The 22,240-nt window shown below is 28.4% G+C and overlaps 4 protein-coding genes across 4 annotated transcripts; 3 read left to right on the top strand and 1 right to left on the bottom strand.

Annotated features, from left to right (window-relative positions):
* Positions 1–4,199: 4,199 nt before the first annotated feature.
* Positions 4,200–4,763, top strand: KVR01_012762 (uncharacterized protein; the record flags this gene model as incomplete). Its single annotated transcript, XM_044791009.1, has 1 exon — positions 4,200–4,763. The coding sequence occupies one exon, from the start codon at positions 4,200–4,202 to the stop codon at positions 4,761–4,763; it is 564 nt and encodes a 187-aa protein (XP_044638233.1).
* Positions 4,764–4,948: 185 nt separating this feature from the next.
* On the bottom strand, positions 4,949–6,575 carry KVR01_012749 (uncharacterized protein; the record flags this gene model as incomplete). The annotated part of the gene is made up of 2 exons (XM_044785209.1): positions 4,949–5,847; positions 6,047–6,575. 2 exons carry the CDS (start codon positions 6,573–6,575, stop codon positions 4,949–4,951), a joined length of 1,428 nt encoding a protein of 475 aa, XP_044638220.1.
* An 846-nt stretch (positions 6,576–7,421) lies between these two features.
* On the top strand, positions 7,422–9,266 carry KVR01_012709 (uncharacterized protein). Its single transcript, XM_044784467.1, has 2 exons — positions 7,422–8,075; positions 8,147–9,266. Exons 1-2 carry the CDS (start codon positions 7,481–7,483, stop codon positions 9,202–9,204), a joined length of 1,653 nt encoding a protein of 550 aa, XP_044638180.1. The 5' UTR covers positions 7,422–7,480; the 3' UTR covers positions 9,205–9,266.
* Positions 9,267–9,540: 274 nt separating this feature from the next.
* KVR01_012703 (uncharacterized protein) lies at positions 9,541–10,830 on the top strand. The gene has a single exon (XM_044787103.1). The coding sequence runs from the start codon at positions 9,750–9,752 to the stop codon at positions 10,794–10,796; it is 1,047 nt and encodes a 348-aa protein (XP_044638174.1). The 5' UTR covers positions 9,541–9,749; the 3' UTR covers positions 10,797–10,830.
* Positions 10,831–22,240: the final 11,410 nt, after the last annotated feature.

The following is a 22,240-nucleotide window of genomic DNA, read 5'->3' as shown; positions in this document are numbered from 1 at the left end:
TAATAAATTAAATAATTATTTTTATATAATTATATTTATAAAATAAAATTAAAATTATTAAAGAAATAATAATTTTATTTATATTTATTTTAATTAATTTATTTTTTAAAAGTTTAAATTATATTATAATTTTATATATAATATTTAATAATATAATAACTACTTTATAATTTATAATAATTTTAATTAACTTATTACTTTGAGTTGTGCCTCCGTATTTCCATTATACTCGAATCCTCCTGCGCCGTGCGACCTTGATTCAACTTGCTGTCCGCTCGCTTACTTACCATGACTACCTCATAGTTAACCTGATTATCATTGCTCTAGTCGAAACCCAAGGGCACTCTCTCATTTTGGAGTTCCTGCTCAGCCAGTACAGGCAATAGGGAGAAGAGTCATATACACATGGTTGATTTTACAGCCCCGTCACTGGATGGTTTCCAGTCACTAGACTATGATGAATGGAGGGTTGGATTCTAACTCATTGGCCTCGAATCTGACGGTGAATATGAGATTCTCCGGAGCATCCTAGACACGTAAGCACAACAGGCTTCGTGAAGGTCTCAATCGCTTCTCGTAGTGAGGGTTGCGATTTGAGGAACAGCAAGTGCATGTAAATAATCAATGCCTCTTCCAGTACATTCGTACGTTGCAAACAATTCATAAAGCTCTCCAAATCATCCCAATCTCTTCAAATCAGTATGACTTCCATGGTGATACTCGCCAGGCTCCAGCATTAACTCGATTAGCTTCCCCAGTCACTCGAATCCGGGCCTCCACATCACTTTTTGCACACCCACAGTGACATTGTGGCTCCGAGCTGGCAGTCCACATGTTGCGAGCCAGTCCAGTTCTGCAGATGTGACGCGAAAGTATGATTTATTCCCGCAAAGTCACAATCTAAAGCAAATTCCTGTGATTCATGCTTCTCAGTATGTATAAAAAGTGCCGCTGTCTGCAGTCTCCCACCATCCCTCTTCCGTATCCCACCAATACACTCTCGTGCCGACGTGAAGTACGAAAATTCTAGACTGGGAAACGAAAGAAGCCCTAAGACGCAGGCAAGATAACCCTCTAAGAGGGGCCATACAAAGCAGCAAGACCTCCCAGAAGAATCAAGAAAGACGACCAGGGAGACACCCAATCCATCGAGATTAACTTTGGTCAGGTATGAAGTGCTCCTCATGTACCCACGCTATCCAGTACACCCTGCTGACGCCTCAAGTTACATAGCGACAATGTGTACCAAGCAGAGGAAAATCTGGCGGGGAAGCTGCAATCATTCTATAAAGGTTGAGAATGACAGATCAGCCCCCTGCGCGGCTGCCAATGGTGTATTTGGAGCCTGTGGAAATCTGGAGCGGCTTGCAGACGCTGTCATAATCCAGCCGCACCGGTGCTTCAACTGTCAACCCCCGAATTGATACAGCCGAGACAGCAATACCGGCAGGAGACGGCGAAGATGGGGATCTCCACTAAGTTTTGGATGCCATGAGAGGGGGGCAAAAAGGATTTTGGGCTCATACAGAGTTGACCTCACTACATAGCCAAATGGCCACGAGCGTTTGAGCTGTGTTCTGAAGACGGCCCTACTATCCATTTCAGTGACCGGCTTCATGACGTGTGGAATTGCAATGCAACATACAGAACATTGAAACTCACTTATTCAGGGCTGGCCTGTAAAAACGTACACTGATTCCAAGAACCCTGTGCCCGCACAAGTAAAAGGATCTTGGTGTCCCTAATAAGTATGAATGCGATCTACCCCTAATCCCTGCCGCCACCTGGCTGAGACTGTTGGATGACAGCTGGACATGACATAAGGTAACTGCCCTTCGCCTTAGCTGACATCCCTCATTATAGCGCAATTTCTAGCTATACAATATATATAAAAACAACTTTTTTATTAACTTAAATAGTTTTATTTTTAATCACTATATTTATAAAATATATATAATACTTTTATATAATAATAAATAATTAAAACTTAATATTTAAAGAAATATAATATATAAATATATAATAAAGCTTTATATTATAAAATTAAAATTAAAAGTTATTATTTTTAATAATAATATATTATTAATATAACTAATTTAAATATTAATAATTAATAAAATATAATAGTATAAGTTTATAAACTATTAAAGTAACTAATTAAATAAATTAATTATTATAGTCTTTTAGCTAAACGATCTATTATACTAATAGTTAATAGAATTTCTATAAATCTATCTTAATAATGAAGCCGGGGGCGAGGTCTTCACACCCGAGGCTAGGGGTCCTCTACCCCCAACTTCTATAGTTAACCGTTTACTCATAATAAGTAAGAAAGAGGATAAAATAGTTACTTCTAGATACTAATCAAATAAGAATAAGGAGGGATGATTTTCTAGTAAAGTCTTTTAGGGGAGAGGTACCTATTTATATAGTCTATATCTAGGGCCGTTATCAACGGCCATTAAGATAATAACTGATTCTAGAGTTATAAGTTTAAACCCCTATAATTTAAAAATCTTAAATTAAACAGGGGGACTAATTTAAAAAGTACCCACTAAACGGTAACTTAGAGTAGGTTATATATTTATAAAGAATTAATTAGTTATAATATTATAAAGATTTATTTAAAAACTTAATTAAACTAATAAGAATTAAACTAACTATATTAAGCTTCTATTCTATTTAAGATTTTCAAACCTTTTATTTACTATATATTAATTTAATAATAAGTAATTAAGTCACCCTTAGTTAATTATAACTTAACATTTTATTATTTTAAAATTACTTCCTTGTTTAAGTAGTTCTAATAGACTTTAATAGGTTTTAAATAAAGGATATAATAGTATAGGTTTATAAACTATTAAAATAATTAATTAAATAAATTAGTTATTATAGTCTTTTAATTAAACGGTTTATTATACTAGTAGTTAATAGAATTTCTATAGATCTATCTTATAAAGTAATTATATAATAAAATTAAAATAGTTTTTAAAATAAACTTTATAAAAAAGATTTTATAATAAATAATTTAATAAATTAACTCTTTCTTATTAATATATTTAATAATTATTTTAATCTATCTTTATTTATTTAATAAAATATATTATTACTTTTTATTTATTTATATAATTAATAAAAATATAATATAATATAAAGAATTAATATAATTAAAGTTAATATTTTATTATGTTTACTATTTTTTATTTTATTTTATACTAACTATACTTCTAATATTTATTATTATTATTAAACTCTTATATTTTAAAATTATAAAAACTATTTATTCTTATAATTTAAGTTACCTTTACTTAAACCTAGCGCGCTACCTACCCTAGATTCAGAGGCCGCAATCCAGTGAATCACCCACCTACCAGGCTAAGGTTATATTAGATGGCCATCTAGTAGGTGGGTAAGATTCCAGTAACTCCCTCCACAGATGCCCATGTGTTTACTCACTGTGTAAGGCAGACTTTCCGCCAACAGGTAATGCCCACGCCATGCCTAAATCGAACGATACGAGGAAGCTAGATGCCGAGTTCGAGATCCATGCTGTGGCGCAGACTTGGCAGGCCACTTGCGGCGTGAGTCACATGCGCCCGGGAAGGAATGCTTCCAAGTTTGTCAGCCCACTTGGGCAGTTCTAAATTGGCATCGAAAAACATGCCTGGATTCAGAAGAGTTGCAAATGATAAATTTCCGGCTGCACCCATCTTCCTGGGATAGATGGGAAGACCATGCGCACTCCCTAAGCCCTTCTGGCCGCACCCTACAATCACGTCTGCACTTCCTTTGACTCTTGTAGCTTCGAACTGGCCATCATGCCACGCTGGAACCCCATACCGTCGGCCGTGTGCCACGAGCAACCCACAGATGTGACAGACCCGCCCGCCGAGAACCCCAAAACCAATGGATACATTTTCAAAGATCGCGTCGACGGCAGCTACCGCGAAACACGATACGTTGCCAGAGTCTGCCGCGCCCTCCCAGCCTACCCTAGAACTTACGGCCTTAGCTGCTATCGACACGATTGTCAACACTGTCACCCCGACACTGCTGCGGAGATGTCCCACATGTATTCGAGGCCGTGGAGCTGGTGGATGCGGAACAGAAGCTTGACTGATTGGTATGGTAAAGAATGCATCTATACGCCTAAGCCCCGGACTTGTTTGACTGGCAAGAGAGGCTGTAAATTCAACAAGATGGTCTACATACGCCCCGCAAAAGAGAAACCTGTTGCCAAAGATGAGACCCGCCGGCGTGCTGCCAGAGCTGAGCGGGCAGAAGAGGAGAAACAAGACGACAAGAAGTGCGACAAGACACAGCGGCTTAGCAAATGGGAGACGTCGACCTCTCGGCCCATCGACGAGGGCTGCGAGCTGGCTTTGTCAGAAGACGTGGTCCTGCCTACGGATGACTGGAAAACAGAGACTGGGGATATCCAGCTCGCGATCCTGGCGAGCTTGGGCTTGTTGGATGATTATGAGGCGGAGGACGCCGATATTACATTGAATTCACTTCCGCGGAACGAAGATATTTACACGATCAGGTACAAGCCCGGCAGCAAGAAGAAGAATGCCCGCAGATGTCCCGGGGAGGCGGAGGTCCCTGTGGAGGCGGAGGTCCCTTGGGAGGCGGTGGTCCATTGGGAGGTGGAGGTCCCGTGGGAGGCGGAGGTCCCGATGCTGGACGATGACGTGGACTGGGAGCTGGTTCTTCAATCCCAGAGTGAGGGTAGCATGTCATGGACAATGCTTGATGAGTAGGGAAAACATTTGTTCTCTTGCATTCTAGATGTCTCATATCATTGATGGCAGATATTGGCACTTGTTGACATATATTAATAAAGGATTATTGAATTCTTTTATTCCTCATACACAGATCTAAATACTATGTCGTGCCAATACTCGAGGCAACCTTGGAAGATAGTCAGGTTCCTTTGGCTAAGAGCTCAAAGTAAGTATCGGAAGTCGGGGTTCTCGAAATCCGTCGCATCAGCACCATCAAAGGCATCGCCCTGTTGTGGCTGTGCCGCTGCCGCATCGTCTCGCCTCTTATTCCTCATCTGTAGCAACAGTCTCAAGCCGAGCGCTAGGCAAACCTGAGCCACAGCACAGGCCAGGATCACAATGCAGCCTGTCCTGTAGTAGGGAGACTCCTGCTTCAAGAATGCATGTGGGCCGATGACGTTTCCAGCGCAGTACGCCAAGAAGACCAGCGCAGACGACGACGTGCGCTTCGTGTATCCTCCCACGTTGGCGGACGGCATCTGCAGTGCCAGCACGAGCGAAGCGACGTAGGACCCGGAGATGTAGTATCCGATCAGGACGCCGACCTTGTTCGCGTAGTCTGTCCGGTCCATCTTCCAGATCAGGCTGACGCCAATTATGGTTGGCAGGTTGTACAGTGCCATGACAGTGGTCCGGTGGTTCTTGTAGCGAGAGGCGATGTACGTGCCGGAAAGGATCCACACAACCTGGAATGCGCCCTGTGGAATACCCAGGGCGGTGGTCTTGAGCGGGTCGGTGACGAGGCCCTTGACGATGAGCTTGCCGAAGCTCGCGTAGCCACCGTTGATGACCTCGTTGAAGAGCACGAATGTGAAGAGCAGCCAGACCTGTGGGTCCATAAATGCCTCACCAACCTGTGCCCACTTGACTGTCTTGTTGAGAATGCCAGTCTTGGCAAGGCGGCCACGTGCAATGAGCAGAGCCTTCTCCTCCAGAGTGAATCGCTTGGCTTCGAGGATCGAGTCGGGCAAGAAGAACATCAGAACAAGGCCCCAGACAACTGTGACTCCACCGCAGAGGAGGAAGATGGCTTTCCAGACTGGGAAGGTCTGGATCTGTCCTATTCCGTACGTTAAGATTCCGCCGATCATGGAGCCGAAGCCGTTGCAGCAATAGAAGATACCGGCACGGAAAGGTTGTTCTGGCCGTGTGTACCTTGGAGGTGTCAGCATGCGTGCATAGAATCAATGGCATGTGTAGGACTGACCACATGGCTACTATCATCATGAAGCAAGTTGTGATAGGGGCTTCGAAGACACCCAGCAGAAAGCGGCATGTTCCGAATCCAGCAAAGTTGTGACAAGCGGCCGTGATCATTAATATCCCACCCCATCCCAGAACACAGGCAGACACAATCTTCGCCATGCGTGTCTTTTGTGCTGCCCACATCCAGGGATATTCGGCGACGAGGTAGGCGAGGTAGAACATGGAGGTGAACCAGGCATACTGGTCCTGGTCGATGCCGGTGCTGCTGAAAAGGTCGAAGACGGCGGCGTAGGACATGGCCTGCTTGTCGATGTACTGCAGAACATATGTGCCCGCGAGCAGGGGCAGCACGACGAAGTCGATCTTGCGGACGAGGCGTTTGTTCATCTCCGCGTCGGCCAGAAGCTCTGCGAGGTACTCGTCGGAGTAGTTGTGTTCTCGGAGGAAGACCTCGGAGGCATCGAGCGAGACGATTTCGCCTTGTGTGATGGACTTGATGCGGGAGATGGAGACATTGTCGCCGCCGCCTTTCGAGGCACTCGGGGCCTTCTCGAGCGACACCTTCTCCTCCTGGGCTGTCATGATGATAGAATCCGAGACAGGATGGATAGATTCAGGATGGAGGGCAACTGGTGTTTCGAGACAGAGGTGTCGAGAGGATAGACAGCCGCTGCGTAGGGAAAGTATTCGGGTAAATACTACCCTTAGTATCCGTTGTTATCAACGTGTTGCCACAGACGGTCTCTTAGATCGTATGGTCAGCTGCGCTCGTTATCAGGTTGGTATCCACATGGATCTTGGACTGCAGGGTTCTTTGGGATCTATCTCGGAGGCTGTATGGTCACGATCCGACGGGTATTGGTCTGGGATCTTCTGCGAATTTTCAAGGCTTGACTATAACTTGAATTGGTATTAGTTGTTCAGGAACATCGTTGAAAGTGAATGTAACATGGTAGTGGCTTCAATCGACTTGTTCACCAAGAAGCTGCATATTGTGCAGAGATTATCACTGTAGTAGTATATGAACTGCTCTACCATGACTTTCCCGGCTTCCTCTCCATTCAATGGCAGGGGCTAGGTAGAGAATCAAGGAACAGTAAGCCGGATATTTGTTCCGTGTTGCCCCAGGTTCTCGTTACCTAAGTGATTGACGTCGTGCGGAGTGTAACCCTGGCGTTCCTAGGGGGTATACATGATAGGCCTCAGATTTAGGGATAACGGCCGACCCCCGTTCGGCACTTGCTGTTATCTGAAAGGACGGACGGACCTATGTATCATGCGGATACCTGTTGAAGATAGCAGCTCCGGGGGAGTGGTGCCGGTCCCTGCCGGTTCGGCTCCGACGAGTCCGACATCGCGTCGCTCGGCCTCAGCTCCGTATTCAGGCCGAAAACTACTTAGTGACGACACAAGTGTAGAATTTCGCGACGACGATGCAGCGCTGAGAGTTGAATGCATTACGTGCGTGCCAATACCTAGCTGTGAAGATGGTTTTGCAGGTCGATTCATCCCGCCCAACGGTTCAGCTGCCCCAGCAGGGCAAAGTCATCGGCATCACCCACTCAAAGGACGAGAGCGCATTTCGTCCTCGTGCTGTCGATGCGTTCCTCGGCATACCATACGCCGTGCCACCTGTCGGCGACCTGAGGTTTCGTCCGCCCCAGAAGCTCCCTCCTAGCCCAGAGAATGTTCTCGACGCCTCAGAGTACGGCCCGGCAGCCCCTGGGAGACCTCTGTTGATAGCAGACCCATCGAAACCGCCACTGGTTTACAGTGAAGACTGCCTGACGGCCAACGTGTTTCGACAGTCCGGAAGCACATCCCAAGATGGGAAGCTGTTGCCAGTCGCCATCTACATTCATGGCGGGGCCTTCAACCGCGGAACGGCCAGCATGCACAACACGGCATCGATGATGAGCTGGGCAGAGGAGCCGTTTGTGTGTGTTTCGTTCAACTACCGGGTGGGATCACTAGGCTTCTTGCCGAGTACACTAAGTGCCAAGGAGGGTGCGCTCAACATCGGCCTCAAGGACCAGATTCTGCTATTTGAGTGGGTACAGGAAAATATCGAGGCGTTCGGAGGTAAGTACTTTAGCATCCAAAGAAACAGGCAGATATTATCGTACAACCATACTAATTGTTAACCTACATAGGCGATCCGACCAACGTCACGCTGTTCGGGCTCAGCGCGGGTGCGCACTCCATCGGTCATCATCTCATGCACTACAAGGAGGGCGTGAAGCCGCCATACAACCGGGTCATCATCGAATCTGGCGCACCAACCTCTCGCGCTGTCAGGCCATTCGATGCTCCTGTCCACGAGGCGCAATTCAAGGACTACCTTGCCGCGGCAGGGGTACCTTCTGACCTTCCCGAGGACGAAATCTTCCCCTTCCTGCGGTCCCTGCCGTCAGAGAAGATCGAAGAGGCACAGAACACAGTCTTTGGTTCGTACAACCCAAGCCTAAAATGGGCATTCCAGCCGGTCATAGACGGAGAAATCATCCCGAGGCCGCCCCTGGAGACGTGGCGACAAGGAAAGTGGAACAAGGTTCCAATCATGACTGGTTTCCAGAGAAACGAGGGCAGTCTGTACGTGGATAAGACCATGAGCAAGTCAGAGCAGTTCACTGGTTTCTTCCGCAACTTGCTGCCATTGCTGTCGGAAGAGGACCTCAAGACCATTGACGAGTTATACCCGGACCCCTTCAAGGTCCCTGAATCCCCCTGGAAAGAGGACAGAGACGGTGTTGGGGCCCAGTACAAGCGAATCGAAGCGGCCTACGGTCACTACGCGTACGTGGCCCCTGCCCGGCAGACTGCCGAGTTTGCGAGCTTGCATGTCCCGGTCTACCTGTACCAGTGGGCGGCGATCGCGACAGTCCTCAACGGCGCCCAGCACGCCGATAACATGAGGTATGAAGTCTGCGAACCCAGAGTTCTCGCCGTCAGCAAGAACCAGGCCGAGCTGGCCAAGACGGTGAACTCGTATGTCACCAACTTTATCACAAAGGGCGACCCGAATGCTGGAGTACCCAAGCCAAGGTGGGAGCCATACAACAAGGAGACACCAAAGTCTCTGGCGTTTGGGCTGGGCAATGAGGAACTCATAGGCGGCGATCTGGGCACAACGGCCAAGTTCGTGGACGATGAGTGGGGCAGGAAGGAGAGCGAGTTCTGGTGGAGTAAGGTGGATTTGTCACAACAGTAATTACCAGCACAGTAGCGAATAGACCAATAGGCAGCTGGAATGCTCAGGTATTAATTGCTGTATTCACCGTCAGAAACGTCTACCGAATCGTAGAGCCCGTGCCACTGCCAAGCTATCGCAATGGGTCGAGATATGCATGCCATTTCAATGTTGCATGGAGCAATCCGATAAAGGTGGAGTTCCGCGGCCGGCGCGCGGGGAACAAGGATCGCGTGCGTTAAGTCCATTACGTTTCCCGCGGGAAACTCACGTGTAATGCATTGATAGGTGACTTCAGTTTGTATTAGAAAACTTGTTGAAATCGGATTACAATATTGCAAAGAGCGCTGAGCAACAGCTCAATATGCCACGGATCCGTCTTCTACCGGCATGGTTATCCGGACCGATGCCGGATTGAGAGGAAGCGCGTTCTGAAACTCATGGCTCGTACATAACAGGACAAGAGACATCGAGTCAAGCGTCGTGAGTGCTGGAGGTTGTCCTGTTCCTCAACGTCAACACCACCACATCATATCCTAGCCGCCAGACAGAGGATAACCACAACCATGTCTACTTCCGTCACACTCCCGGAGCCATTTGCCTCCATCCCACGGTCCAGCCTCACATTCGGGCCATCACCCATCCAGGCGCTCCCCAAGATCTCAAAAGCCCTCGGCGGACAAGTAAATGTCTACGCCAAGCGCGAGGACGTGAACTCAGGCCTGGCCTTCGGCGGCAACAAGGTCCGCAAGCTGGAGTACCTCGTCCCACAGGCCATCGCCGAGGGCGCCGACACGCTCGTCTCGATAGGCGGCGTCCAGTCCAACCACACCCGCGCCGTCACGGCCGTCGCCGTCGCCAGCGGGCTCAAGGCGGCCACCGTCCAGGAGCACTGGGTCGACTGGACGGACCCCGGCTACGAGAAGGTCGGCAACCTGCAGCTGAGCCGGCTGATGGGCGGTGACGTCCACCTCGACCCCAGCGGGTTCGGCATCGAGCACAAGACCACCCTGGCGAACCTCACCAAGGACCTCGAGAGCAAGGGCCAGAAGCCCTATTATATCCCCGCGGGCGCGAGCGACCACCCCTTTGGAGGGCTGGGCTTCGCGAGGTGGGCGTTCGAGGTGGAGCAGCAGGAGGCCGAGCTTGGTGTCTTCTTCGACACCGTCCTCGTGTGCGCCGTCACGGGGAGCACGTTCGCGGGCATGATCGCCGGGTTCAAGCTGGCGGAGAAGAAGGGCGGCAAGCCGAGGAGGGTCATCGGCATCGACGCCAGTGCCAAGGTGAAGCAGACGTTCGACCAGGTCCTGCGGATCGCAAAGTTCACGGCCGCCAAGATCGGCCTGTCGGAGGATGACATCACGGAGAAGGATGTCGAGCTGGTGGACAGGTATCATGCGGGCACGTATGGTATTCCGGACGAGCAGACCATCGAGGCTATCAAGTTTGGTGCCAGCACAGAGGCTTTCATCACGGATCCTGTGTATGAGGGCAAGAGTCTGGCGGGTATGATGGATATGATTAAGAAGGGGGAGATTCCTGCGGGTAGCAACGTACTGTATGCTCACCTGGGTGGGCAGCTCGCGCTGAACGCATATTCAACGATTCCGTGAGGTAGTCACAATTGATGAGCTTTGAAATTCGCCACGCCGCTCTTCCACATTCGAATTATTCTCATAACTGGGTAAATTTACCACCAGCAGCGAAGTGCCACCTCTGATCGGGTGTGCGCTATGCGGTCATGGCGTCTAAGTATATTCTACCATCCTATCAGATAACCTCTATCAGTATAATCTTTTTTGAGACAATTTCCTACAGGATAGCCTTCTTCAGACCAACCTGCTATGTAATAATTCCTCATAGGAAAACATCTTAGGCAATACCTTACTATATAGCAGACTCTTGACCTCCTATGAGATAATGCCCTAGGGGGTAGAATATCTACCCTAGGGTATAGGAAAGTTAAGTAGAGGTCGACAAGCCATATGCTGTCTCTTGTTGCGATGAGCGTGTGACATCATTCACCTTTAAATAATATGAAGAGTTTATAGTTATAGTATACATTAAAATATAGTTACTGTTAATAGAGTTTTCTATATAGCTTTGAAATAGTTATATAGGTTTTATAGATATAGTTTAAGGTTAAAATTAGTTTAAATTAGTTTAGTTATAAAATTTAATTAAAATTAAAAACTTTTAATTAAAGAAATAATAATTAAATCTTTTTTTAATTAGTAATTTTAATTAAAGATTAAATTAATTTATAAATTAATCTTTAATTTTTAATTTAATTAAAAAATAAGTTTATTTTATTAAATTTTATTTTATTAAATATTAAATTATATAACTTAATTTAAATATTAAAAGAATATTTTTAAAAGTTTTTAAAAATTAATTATTATTTTAATGAATTTTTAAAAATAATAAAAATATTTTTAAAAGTTTTATTTAAAAATATTTATTAAAAATATTATACTTTAATTTAATTTAATTAAATAATATTAAATGAAATATAAAAATTAAAATATAATTTTAATTTTATTTTAATTTAAACTTTAAATCTTTATATATTAAAAAAGTATATTTTATAATTTATTTTTTAAAACTATTTAATTTAAAATAAATATATTTCTTTATATAATTATTTAAATAAATAATAAAAATTATAATTAAATTAAGTTTAATTATTTTAATAATTTTATTTAAATAAATATAAAATTTTATATAAAGTTAAAGTTAATTTTATATATAATTTGTTTTTATAAATAATAATTTAAAAATAATTATATAATATAATAATAACTCTTTTAAATATAAAGTTAAAAACTTATAATTATAATTTTATAATTAATTTTTATTTAACTATATTACATTACTATAATTTTATTTAACTTTATTTAAATTTCTTTTAAATCTCTTTAATATTTTTTTAGAGAGTTAAATTTAAAAGGAGCCTTTAACTTTAAGTTCAAAATTCTTATAAATCTTAATTTTTTAAATTAAACTTATAATTTTTAACTTTTTAAAAATATATTAACTATCTTAAATATTAATAACTTCTCTTTAAAGTAAAAGTCTATCTTTATATAATTATAAATTTAATTATTAATAATTATTTTTTCTTTTATAAAATTATTAAAACTATAAACCTAAATATTATATATAGTAATAAAGTATAATTATCTTATCTAGTTATCTTTTAGTTTAACTAAATAACTATTTTTAAGTAATTTTACTTATAGAGCTAATAGCTTTATCTTCACCTATTTTAGCTAACTTATATTTATAGAAGGCTTAAGTTACATAGCGACCTTATATATAGTACTTAATAGCGTTAAGACTAGATAGCCTACGGTTTGTAATAGCTTTAACCTTTAACGGATTGATTTATATTAAGGTTAATAGTACTAACCTAAATTAATATAACTTAATATATTAATATAAGAAGGTATCTTTTAATAATAAATAGTATTATAAATAATTATAAAGTTATTATAAAAGTTTTATATAATAAATTTAATTAAATTAATCTTTAAAAGATATATTATATTTTATCCTTTAAAACCTAACTATTTACTTTTAACTTAATAATAAAATTAAAAAAATATAAATAGTTTATAATATAATAATATAATTTATTAATTTATATTTTTAAAATAATATTTAAAATAATAAAATATTATTATAAATTTAAAAATATTAAATTAATAATTAATATTATAAAGTTTTTATAATTATTAAAGGTTTTTAATTATATTAATATTAAATTTTATATTTTAAATTTATATTAATTAAATATTAAAGGATTAATATTATTTAATTATTTATTTAAGTTTATAATACTTTTATATTATAAAATTATAATATTATTTATTTACTTTTAAATATATTAGTAAAGTTTTATTATAATATAATTATAATATTATTAAAATTTCTTTTCTTTTATAATATATATAATAATTTTATTTAATAAATATATTATATTAAATTTATATAATTAATTTAAAAGTTTAATTAAAAGATTTTATTTTTATAAAATTAAATTAAATATATATATTAATTACAATAAATATTATTAATAATATAATATTAAAATTAAAATTTATATATTTTTAATATTTTAATATTTTATTTATTAGATTTTAATTTATTTAAATTTTTATTTAATATATATATTTTTAAATTAATAAAATTTTTAAGAAGGTAATAAGGTGTAAAGTATTTAAATTTATAGTTTAATAGTTAAAGTCTTTTAAATAAAGGAAAGATTTAAGTTTAATTTCTAATAGGTTTTATAATATATTTTTTATTTTTTATTTTATTAATTAATGTATTATTAGTTAAATAGAAAGTTAAATAAAAGTTAAATAAAAGTTAAATAAAGTTAGGTAAAAGTTATATAAAATATTAAATAAAAGTTAAATAAAAGTTAAATAGAAAGTTAAATAAAAGTTAAATAGAAAATTAAGTAAAAGTTAAATAGAAAGTTAAATAAAAGTTAAATAAAAGTTAAATAGGTATAATAAAGTATAATTAGGAGAAATACTAAGTTAATTTATAATTAAGTTAAGTTTAATAAAAGAGAAAAGAGTAGTAAATAAATAGATATTAAAGAATTTAAATCTTTTAAGTTATATTTCTTAAAGAGTATTAAACCTTTAAAGCTCTACTTTTTAAACTATATTTTTATATTACTCTTTTAACTTTACTTTAATTTAATTTAAACTTTATTTATATTAATATTAATTTTTATTAATAATATTTAAACCCTTTTCTTTTAAAACCTTTAAGCTTTTTTACTTTTTTACTTTTAATAAATTTCTTATCTTTTATACTTTTTATTTAAATTTTAAATTAAAACTTTAACCTTTAAAATTTAAAAGTTTACTTAAAATTAAATTATAATTAATTTTTTAATATATTTATTTAAATAATTATTATATTTATTAAACTTTATAATTAAATAAATAAAAGTTTAAAATTTATATAAAACCTTTAAATTATTAATTTTTTTAAAAATATTAATAATTATAAATATTTTTATTATTTTATTATTAATTATAATTATATTTTTATTTATAATTAAAATAAATTTTAACCTTTTTATTTTAAATTTTAAATTATTTTATTAACTTTAATAAATAATTTTAAATATTACTTTCTTTAAAAACTCTTTAAATTTTATAAAAATTATTATTTTATTTAAAGTATATAAGTTAGAATATAACTATATTATATTTATATATAGTATAGACGGAAGGTCTGGCAGCTAGAAGGTCTGCCTGCAGTCTTTAAGGTAAGCTTAAAGATATAGCCTATACGCCTACTAGCTAGCGTTAGCTAGTAGCTAGCTAGCTACCTCCCTATACCCTATCTATCTATTTATATGTAGGTGTGGCTGCACTTTATTGTGCCTATTATAGTAATTTTTAACCTTTTTACTTTAAATTTTAAATTATTTTATTAACTTTAATAATAATTATTTATAAAGTAATTTCTTTTTTAATTATTAAATATTAATAATATTTATATAATATTAAAAATATTAAATATAATAAAATTTAAAATATAAATTTATTATTATTTATTATATTATATTTATATATAAAAAGAATAATATTATACTTTTATATATTTTTATTTTTAATTTAATTTTTAAATAAATTTTAATAAATTTTAATAATTATATTAATATTTAATTAAATAACTTTATTATAGTTTATATTAATATTATTTTTAAAAGATTAAATAATAGATTTAAAATTTTAAAATAAATTAATTAAATTTTAAATTATTTTATTATATTATTTTTTTAAATAAAATTAATTAAATAATTAATTTTTATAATTTTAAAATAAATTTTATTAAAATATTAAAGTAATTAATAAAAATATTAACCTTTATTAATTAAATCCTTTCTTTTTTATTATATTAAATTTTTAAGTTTTAAATTAATAACCTTAAAGTTTACTCTTTTTTTCTTTTATTCCTTTATTATACCTTTTATAATACCCTCTTATTTAATACTTAGTCTTTTCTACTTTACTTACTTTTTTAAAGAACTTTTTCCTTTTTCTTCTTTATATACTTTATATTAATTATATAATCTATTATTCTTTTATAAATTATTAAACTTTTACTTAAACTTTTATATAATTATTTATTTTAAATAATAAAATTAAATTTATTTTAATTTATTAATTAATAATCTACTTTATATACTACTTTCTTCTTATATATTATAAATTTATATACCTTTAATTAATATTATTTATATAAATATTTATATTATAAACCTTATAAAAATTATATATATATAAAATTTATATTATTTAAATCCTTATTCTCTTTTATATATAATAATATACTTTATATACTTTACTTTAAAATTTATATTATTATTAATATTTAATTTAATAATAACTTATAATATAAAATATATAATAAATACTATTTTAATAAATATACTTTATAATAATATTTAATAGATATTTTAATTTAAAAGTAAGTTAATTTAAATTATTAAAATTATTATTAATTTAAAAGGTTTATTAATTAATTAAGTTTTTATATAAAGTTAAATAACTTATTCTCCTTTTATATCTTTATTTAATACTTTATTAACTTCTTTTTAAATATAAAGTTAAAAACTTATAATTATAATTTTATAATTAGTTTTTATTTAATTATATTATATTATTATAATTTTATTTAACATTATTTAAACTTTTTTAGGCTTTTCTAACTTTAATATTTTTAAAAGTTAAAGCTTTATATTTTTAATTTTAAGTTTAAAATCTTATAAATTTTAATATATTTTAAATTAAGTTTATAATCTTAACTTCTTTAAAAATATATTAATTATTTTAAATATTAATAACTTTTCTTTAAAATAAAGGTTTATTTTTATATAATTATAAATCTAATTATTAATAGTTATTTCTTCTTCTATTTATAAATTATTAAAACTATAAACCTAAATATTATATATAATAATAAAATATAGTTACTTTATCTAATTATTTTTTAGTTTAATAGTATAATAGGCTAAGTAACTACTTTTAAGTAGTTTTATTTAACAGGTATTTATTTAAGTAAAGCTAGAACTTTAATTAGGGGAATAATAGCTTTATCTTCACTTATTTTAACTAACTTAAAAGGCCTAAGTTATATAGCGACCTCACATATAATACTTAATAGTATTAAAACTAACCTATAGTCTATAATAGCTTTAACCTTTAATAAATATATATTTTACTACTATAAAGAGATATTAATAAAAATACTCTCTTTTAAACTAATTAATAAAACTAATTTATATTAAAATTAATAATATTAACTTAAACTAACTAAATATAGCTTAATATATTAATATAGAAAGATATTTTCTAATAATAAATAGTATTATAAATAATAATAATAAATTACAAAGTTATTATAAAAGTTCTATATAATAAACTTAATTAAATTAATTTTTAAAAATATATTATATTTTATTTCTTTAAAACCTTAACTATTTACTTTTAATTTAATAGTAGAATTAAAAATATAAATAGTTTATATTTTATTAATTAAAATATTAATTATAAAAATTTTAATTCTACTATTTATATATTTTTAATAAATAATAAATCCATTAATTAAAACTTTAAAATTATATATATTAATTATTATTAAATTAATAATATAATAATTAAATCTTTAATTAAATTTTATAATTACTTTGATTTTAAATCTATTTAATATTCTAATAAATAATTAATAATATATTAATAAAGTTAATATATAAAAATAATAAAGATAATAATTTAATAATAAGTTTATTAAAAAAGTTAATTATTAAAAAAACTTTGATAATTATAATATATTACTATTTAAAGTTATAATATAATTAGGAAAGTATTTTTATTTTTATTAACTTTAAAGTAAAAATAATTTAATAACAATAGTTTTTTAATAAAGATTTTATTAACTTTAAGAATTAATAATTTATAAGTTTAAATATTAATTAAATTAATAATTAAATAAGTTTAAAATAATTAATTAAAGTCTTTATTTTAAAAGTAAAATTAAATAGTTTTAAAAGTTAAAAGTATTAATTTTTAATAAATATTATTTATATACTATTAGTAAATTCTTTTAAATTTATTTTATTACTAAATATAACTTATTTTTCTTTTATATATACTTTCTATATTTTATAACCTTTTAATATTAATATCTTTTAACTTTTAAATAATAATATCGATAATAGCTTAATTTATTTATAATAATATATTATATAAAGGAATTCTTTAAGAATTCTTTTAAAGGTATATTAAATAGTTTATATAATAACTTTTATATTATTTAAAATTAAAAGTATAGTTTATAATAAAAATTTAATTATAAAATAAAAGAAAGGGTTTAATTTTAAAGTTAATAATATTATTAGTTAATATAATTACTATTATATTTATTTAAAAGTATCTATTATTTAATTTAAATAAAGAAGTAATTATAATTAATTTAAAAATATTTAAATCCTTTTAATAACTATAAGTTATTAAATTTAAATTATATATATTAAATAACTCCTTTAAATTATTTATAACTTAATTATTTTTTAAAAGTTAACTAAGAGATTAAATAAGTTAAATATATATATAAATATTATAAAGGTTAATAAAAGGTTTTTATTAATACCTTAAGAATTAAAAGCTTTATAAAAGGTTTAAGTTATATTTAACTTAAATAAAGTATTTATTAATATTATAATACTTAAAAAGTAAAGAGTAGTTATAGAATAGGGTTTAATTAGGGTTTTATTAAAGATTAATAATAATAATATTAAAGTTAAAAATAAAGATTTATTAAAGGAATATATTAAAGTTTAAAAGTGAAATATTAAGGATTTTTAATTAAATAATAAATAACTTTATTAATTATTAAAAAGTTTAATTTTAAAGTTAAGTAATTAATTTTAAAGTATTTAAAATACTTGTGTGTAGGAAGGGGGTAGTGTGTAGAGTAGGTTATTAACTTAATATTTAATTTATTTAATTAAATCTTTATATTAAATCCTTTACTTTATTTCTTTAAATTTAATATAAAATAGCTTTATATAATACTCCTTTTTTATTAATTATTATTATTAATAATTAAATCTCCTTTCATAATTATTTAAATAATTAATTTATTTTAATATATTATAAAAGGCTTATATAAACTTTAATATAGTATTTATTTAAAAGCTTAATATTTTAACTATTAAAAGAAATTATTTATTTTATTTTAAATTTTTATATTTTTAATTAAATTTTTTAAATTATAAACATTTATAATTCTTAAAATTAAAAGGTAACTACTTTATTAATTAATAAAATTCTTTTATTATTAAAAGTTATAACTTTATTAATTTAATAAAAGTTTAAGATTTATTATAATTTTTTATAAAATAATAAACTTTAATTTTAAATAAAATCTTTAAATAGTTTTAAAACTTTAATTATTAATATTAATAATTTAAATTTAAAATTATAAGTAATATAAAATATTAATATATTTATAATAATATTATATTTTTATTTAAAGCTATTTATATTATAAAAGTTATTTAATTTAATTATTATAATTATTATTAATAAAAGTTATAAAATAAACTTTAATTTTTAATTTATTTATTTAAAATATTTATTTTATTTTTAAATAATATATTATATTTAAATATTATTTAATCTTTAATAAATAATATATATACTTTTAAAATTAATTAATTTAATTAAAATCTTAATTTAAAATAATTACTTTTAATTAATTATAAAATTATATTTAATATTAAAAACTTTTATATATATTTATATTTATAAACTTTATTAATTTTTAAATAATATTTATATTAAAGTAATTATAAATTATTTATAAGTTTTAATATTTTAATAATTTAAATTAATTAATAATAAAATTTATAATAATTTTTTATAATATTTATTAAAATTAAAAATAGTTTTCATAATATTTTTAAAATCTCTTTATATTTTAATTTATTTATAAAATTATTATATTTATTAATAAAATAAAATTAATAAAAGTATTAATTAATAATACTAATTATATTTTCTTTATTTAAATATTTAATTATTATAATATTATAAATTCTATAATTTTTATTTATAATTAATTAACTTTTAATAATTAATAGTTAACTTTTTTATATTTATTTTCTTTAATAATTAAAACCTTAAATATTTATAATTTATTTTTATTTTTAAATAATTATTTAAATTAATTTAATATTTATTTATTTATATTTAAAACTAAATTTAAATTAAACTCTTATCTTTATATTTAATAATATAATATATTACTTTATAATTATAATTTTAAAATATAATTTTTAATTAAAGGTACTAAAATTTTAAATAATTAAATATAATAAATTCCTTTAATATTTATATATCCTCCTTTATTTTTATTTTAACTTAAAATATTATTATTATAGTATAACTTTTAGAATTATTTATATATTTTTACTTTTATTTATTAAATTAAAATAGTTTTATTTTAAAAAAATATATTAAAACTATTACTATTTTTAAGTTAATAAATTAAATTAAATAAATATTTATTAAATAATTTATATATTAAATTTATTTTTTAAAAATATTATTTAATTATAAATTATTTAAAGTCTTTATAAATTAAAAGAATAATAAAGTAATTTATACTTTTAAACTTTATTTTTATTATTATAAATATTTTATAAAATTAATATTTCTTTATTAATACTTAAATAATTATATTTAATTATTATAAGTTTTTAAAATAAAATATAATAAATTATAATTTATTATTTATTTTATAAAATAATATTTTATTTAACTTTTATTTATTATAATTTACTTTTAAAAATATTTTATAATTTAAATTTTATTATATTAAGATTAATATTTAAATAAATATATTTTTAATTCTTAAAATACTTTTAATATTTTTATTATTTAAAAGAATCCTTTTATTAATAAATATTATTAATAATTTAATTTCTATAAAATAATTTTAATAAATATTAAATAAAGTTTATAAATTTAAAAGTTTTTATACTTTTAAAATATTAATATATTTTATATATAAATTATTTTAATTTTATTAAAATTAATATAATTTTAATTTTTATAATAATAATAAACTTTAAATATTTAACCTTTTTTATATAAATTTATTTTTTAAAAATTAAAATAAAGTTTATTTACTATTATTCTTTTAATACTTTTTATACTTTTTTATATAATATTTTTAAGTTTTATTTATATAAATTAAAATATTATTTATATAAATAAAATAATATTTATTTAGAAGGTTATAAAATATAAACTTAATATATTTTTAAAATATAATTAATATTTTATATAGTTTAAAAATATGACTATTTATTTAAAAAGTTTATAATAAATTTAAAAGGTTATTTTTACTTTTAATTAAATATTATTTTAATTTTATAAAATACTTATATTATATTTATTCTAATAAATTATTTAACTTTTATTAAGTTTTATAAAGTTTTTAAAATAAGTAAGAGTAAATAATAATTTACTTATATAATAATATTTAAAACTTAATAATTATAATAAAATTAAAGACCTTTATTTAATTTTTATATAAATATTATTAATATTTTAACTTTATTATTATTTATTTATATAAAGCCTTTATTAAATAAGTTCTTTAATATTTTTAAATATAAGTAATTTTTATAATATTTTATAAAGTAAGTTAAAAAGTAAGGATTTTTACTTTTAATATTCTTTTAAATTAAATTTTATAGTTTATTTTAAATTTATAAAGGTTTAATTTATTTACTTTCTTTTATAAATAATAATAAAAGATTATAAAATTTTAATAGAATTTTCCTTTTAATTCTACTTTTATTTTAAATTTTATATCTTTTAAAGTTTTATTTATATTTATTATAAATATTATAAATATTATAAATATTATAAATATTATAAATTTTATTATAACTTTTTATAAGTTTTAATTTATTAAAAATATAATATAAAAGTAGATTTAATTATTAATATAATATTTTAATTTTTATTTTTTATATTATTTTATAAAAGTTAATATAAAACTTAAGTATTTATAATTTTATATTAAATTCTTTATTTATATAATATAAAATATACTTTATTATAATTAATTAAAGTTTTTTTAATATTAAAAACTTTAATTTAAATATTATATAAATATATATAAGTTTTATAACCTTTAATTTTTATTTAAAAGTATATAATTCTTTATAAAATTATATTAATAATTTAAAGAGTTACTTTTATTTTTATAATTTAATTAATTATATAAATATATTAATATATTTTATTACTTTATTTATTATAATAAAATATTTATACTTTTTATTTATAAAAATAACTTTTAATTTATATTATTAATAATTATATAAATAAATATAAAGTTTAATTCTATTATTTATAAAATTAAATATTTATATATTTCTTTCTTTTATTTTAAAGTTTATTTTTTAAAGTTACTTATTTTTAAATTATTTAAATTAAATTTATTTTATTTATTAAATAACTTTAATTAAATTATTTAAATTAAATTTAAGGGTAAAATATATTAATATTTTTAAAAATATTTTAAAGTTTTATAATAATTATATAATTTATTTTAAAAGTAAGTTTTTAATTCTTTTAAATATTTACTTTATTTATTAATATTTATTAACTTAAATTAATATTATTAACTTTTAAAATTAACTTCCTTTTTATTCTTTTAATTTTATTTTTATAAAATAATTTATTTATATATTTATATTACTTTTAAATTAAATAAATTTAATTTTATACTTTTATATTAAAAGATTAAAAGATAAGTTTTATAATATAAATATTATATTAATTAAATATATTAATCTTTAAAAATAATAATTAATTAAAAGGAAAACTTTTATATTTATTTAAAATATTATATTATTTTTTATACTTTTTATATATATTTTTAAAGTTTGTAAAAAGTAATATAATAATTAATTTATTTTTAAAATAATTTAATATACTTT

This window comes from Diaporthe batatas (assembly GCF_019321695.1).
Source record: "Diaporthe batatas strain CRI 302-4 chromosome Unknown Contig00021, whole genome shotgun sequence".
In the NCBI taxonomy this organism is placed as follows: Eukaryota; Fungi; Ascomycota; class Sordariomycetes; order Diaporthales; family Diaporthaceae; genus Diaporthe; species Diaporthe batatas.
Note: the sequence above shows the minus strand (reverse complement) of the source record. Positions and strands in the feature narration are given on the sequence as shown.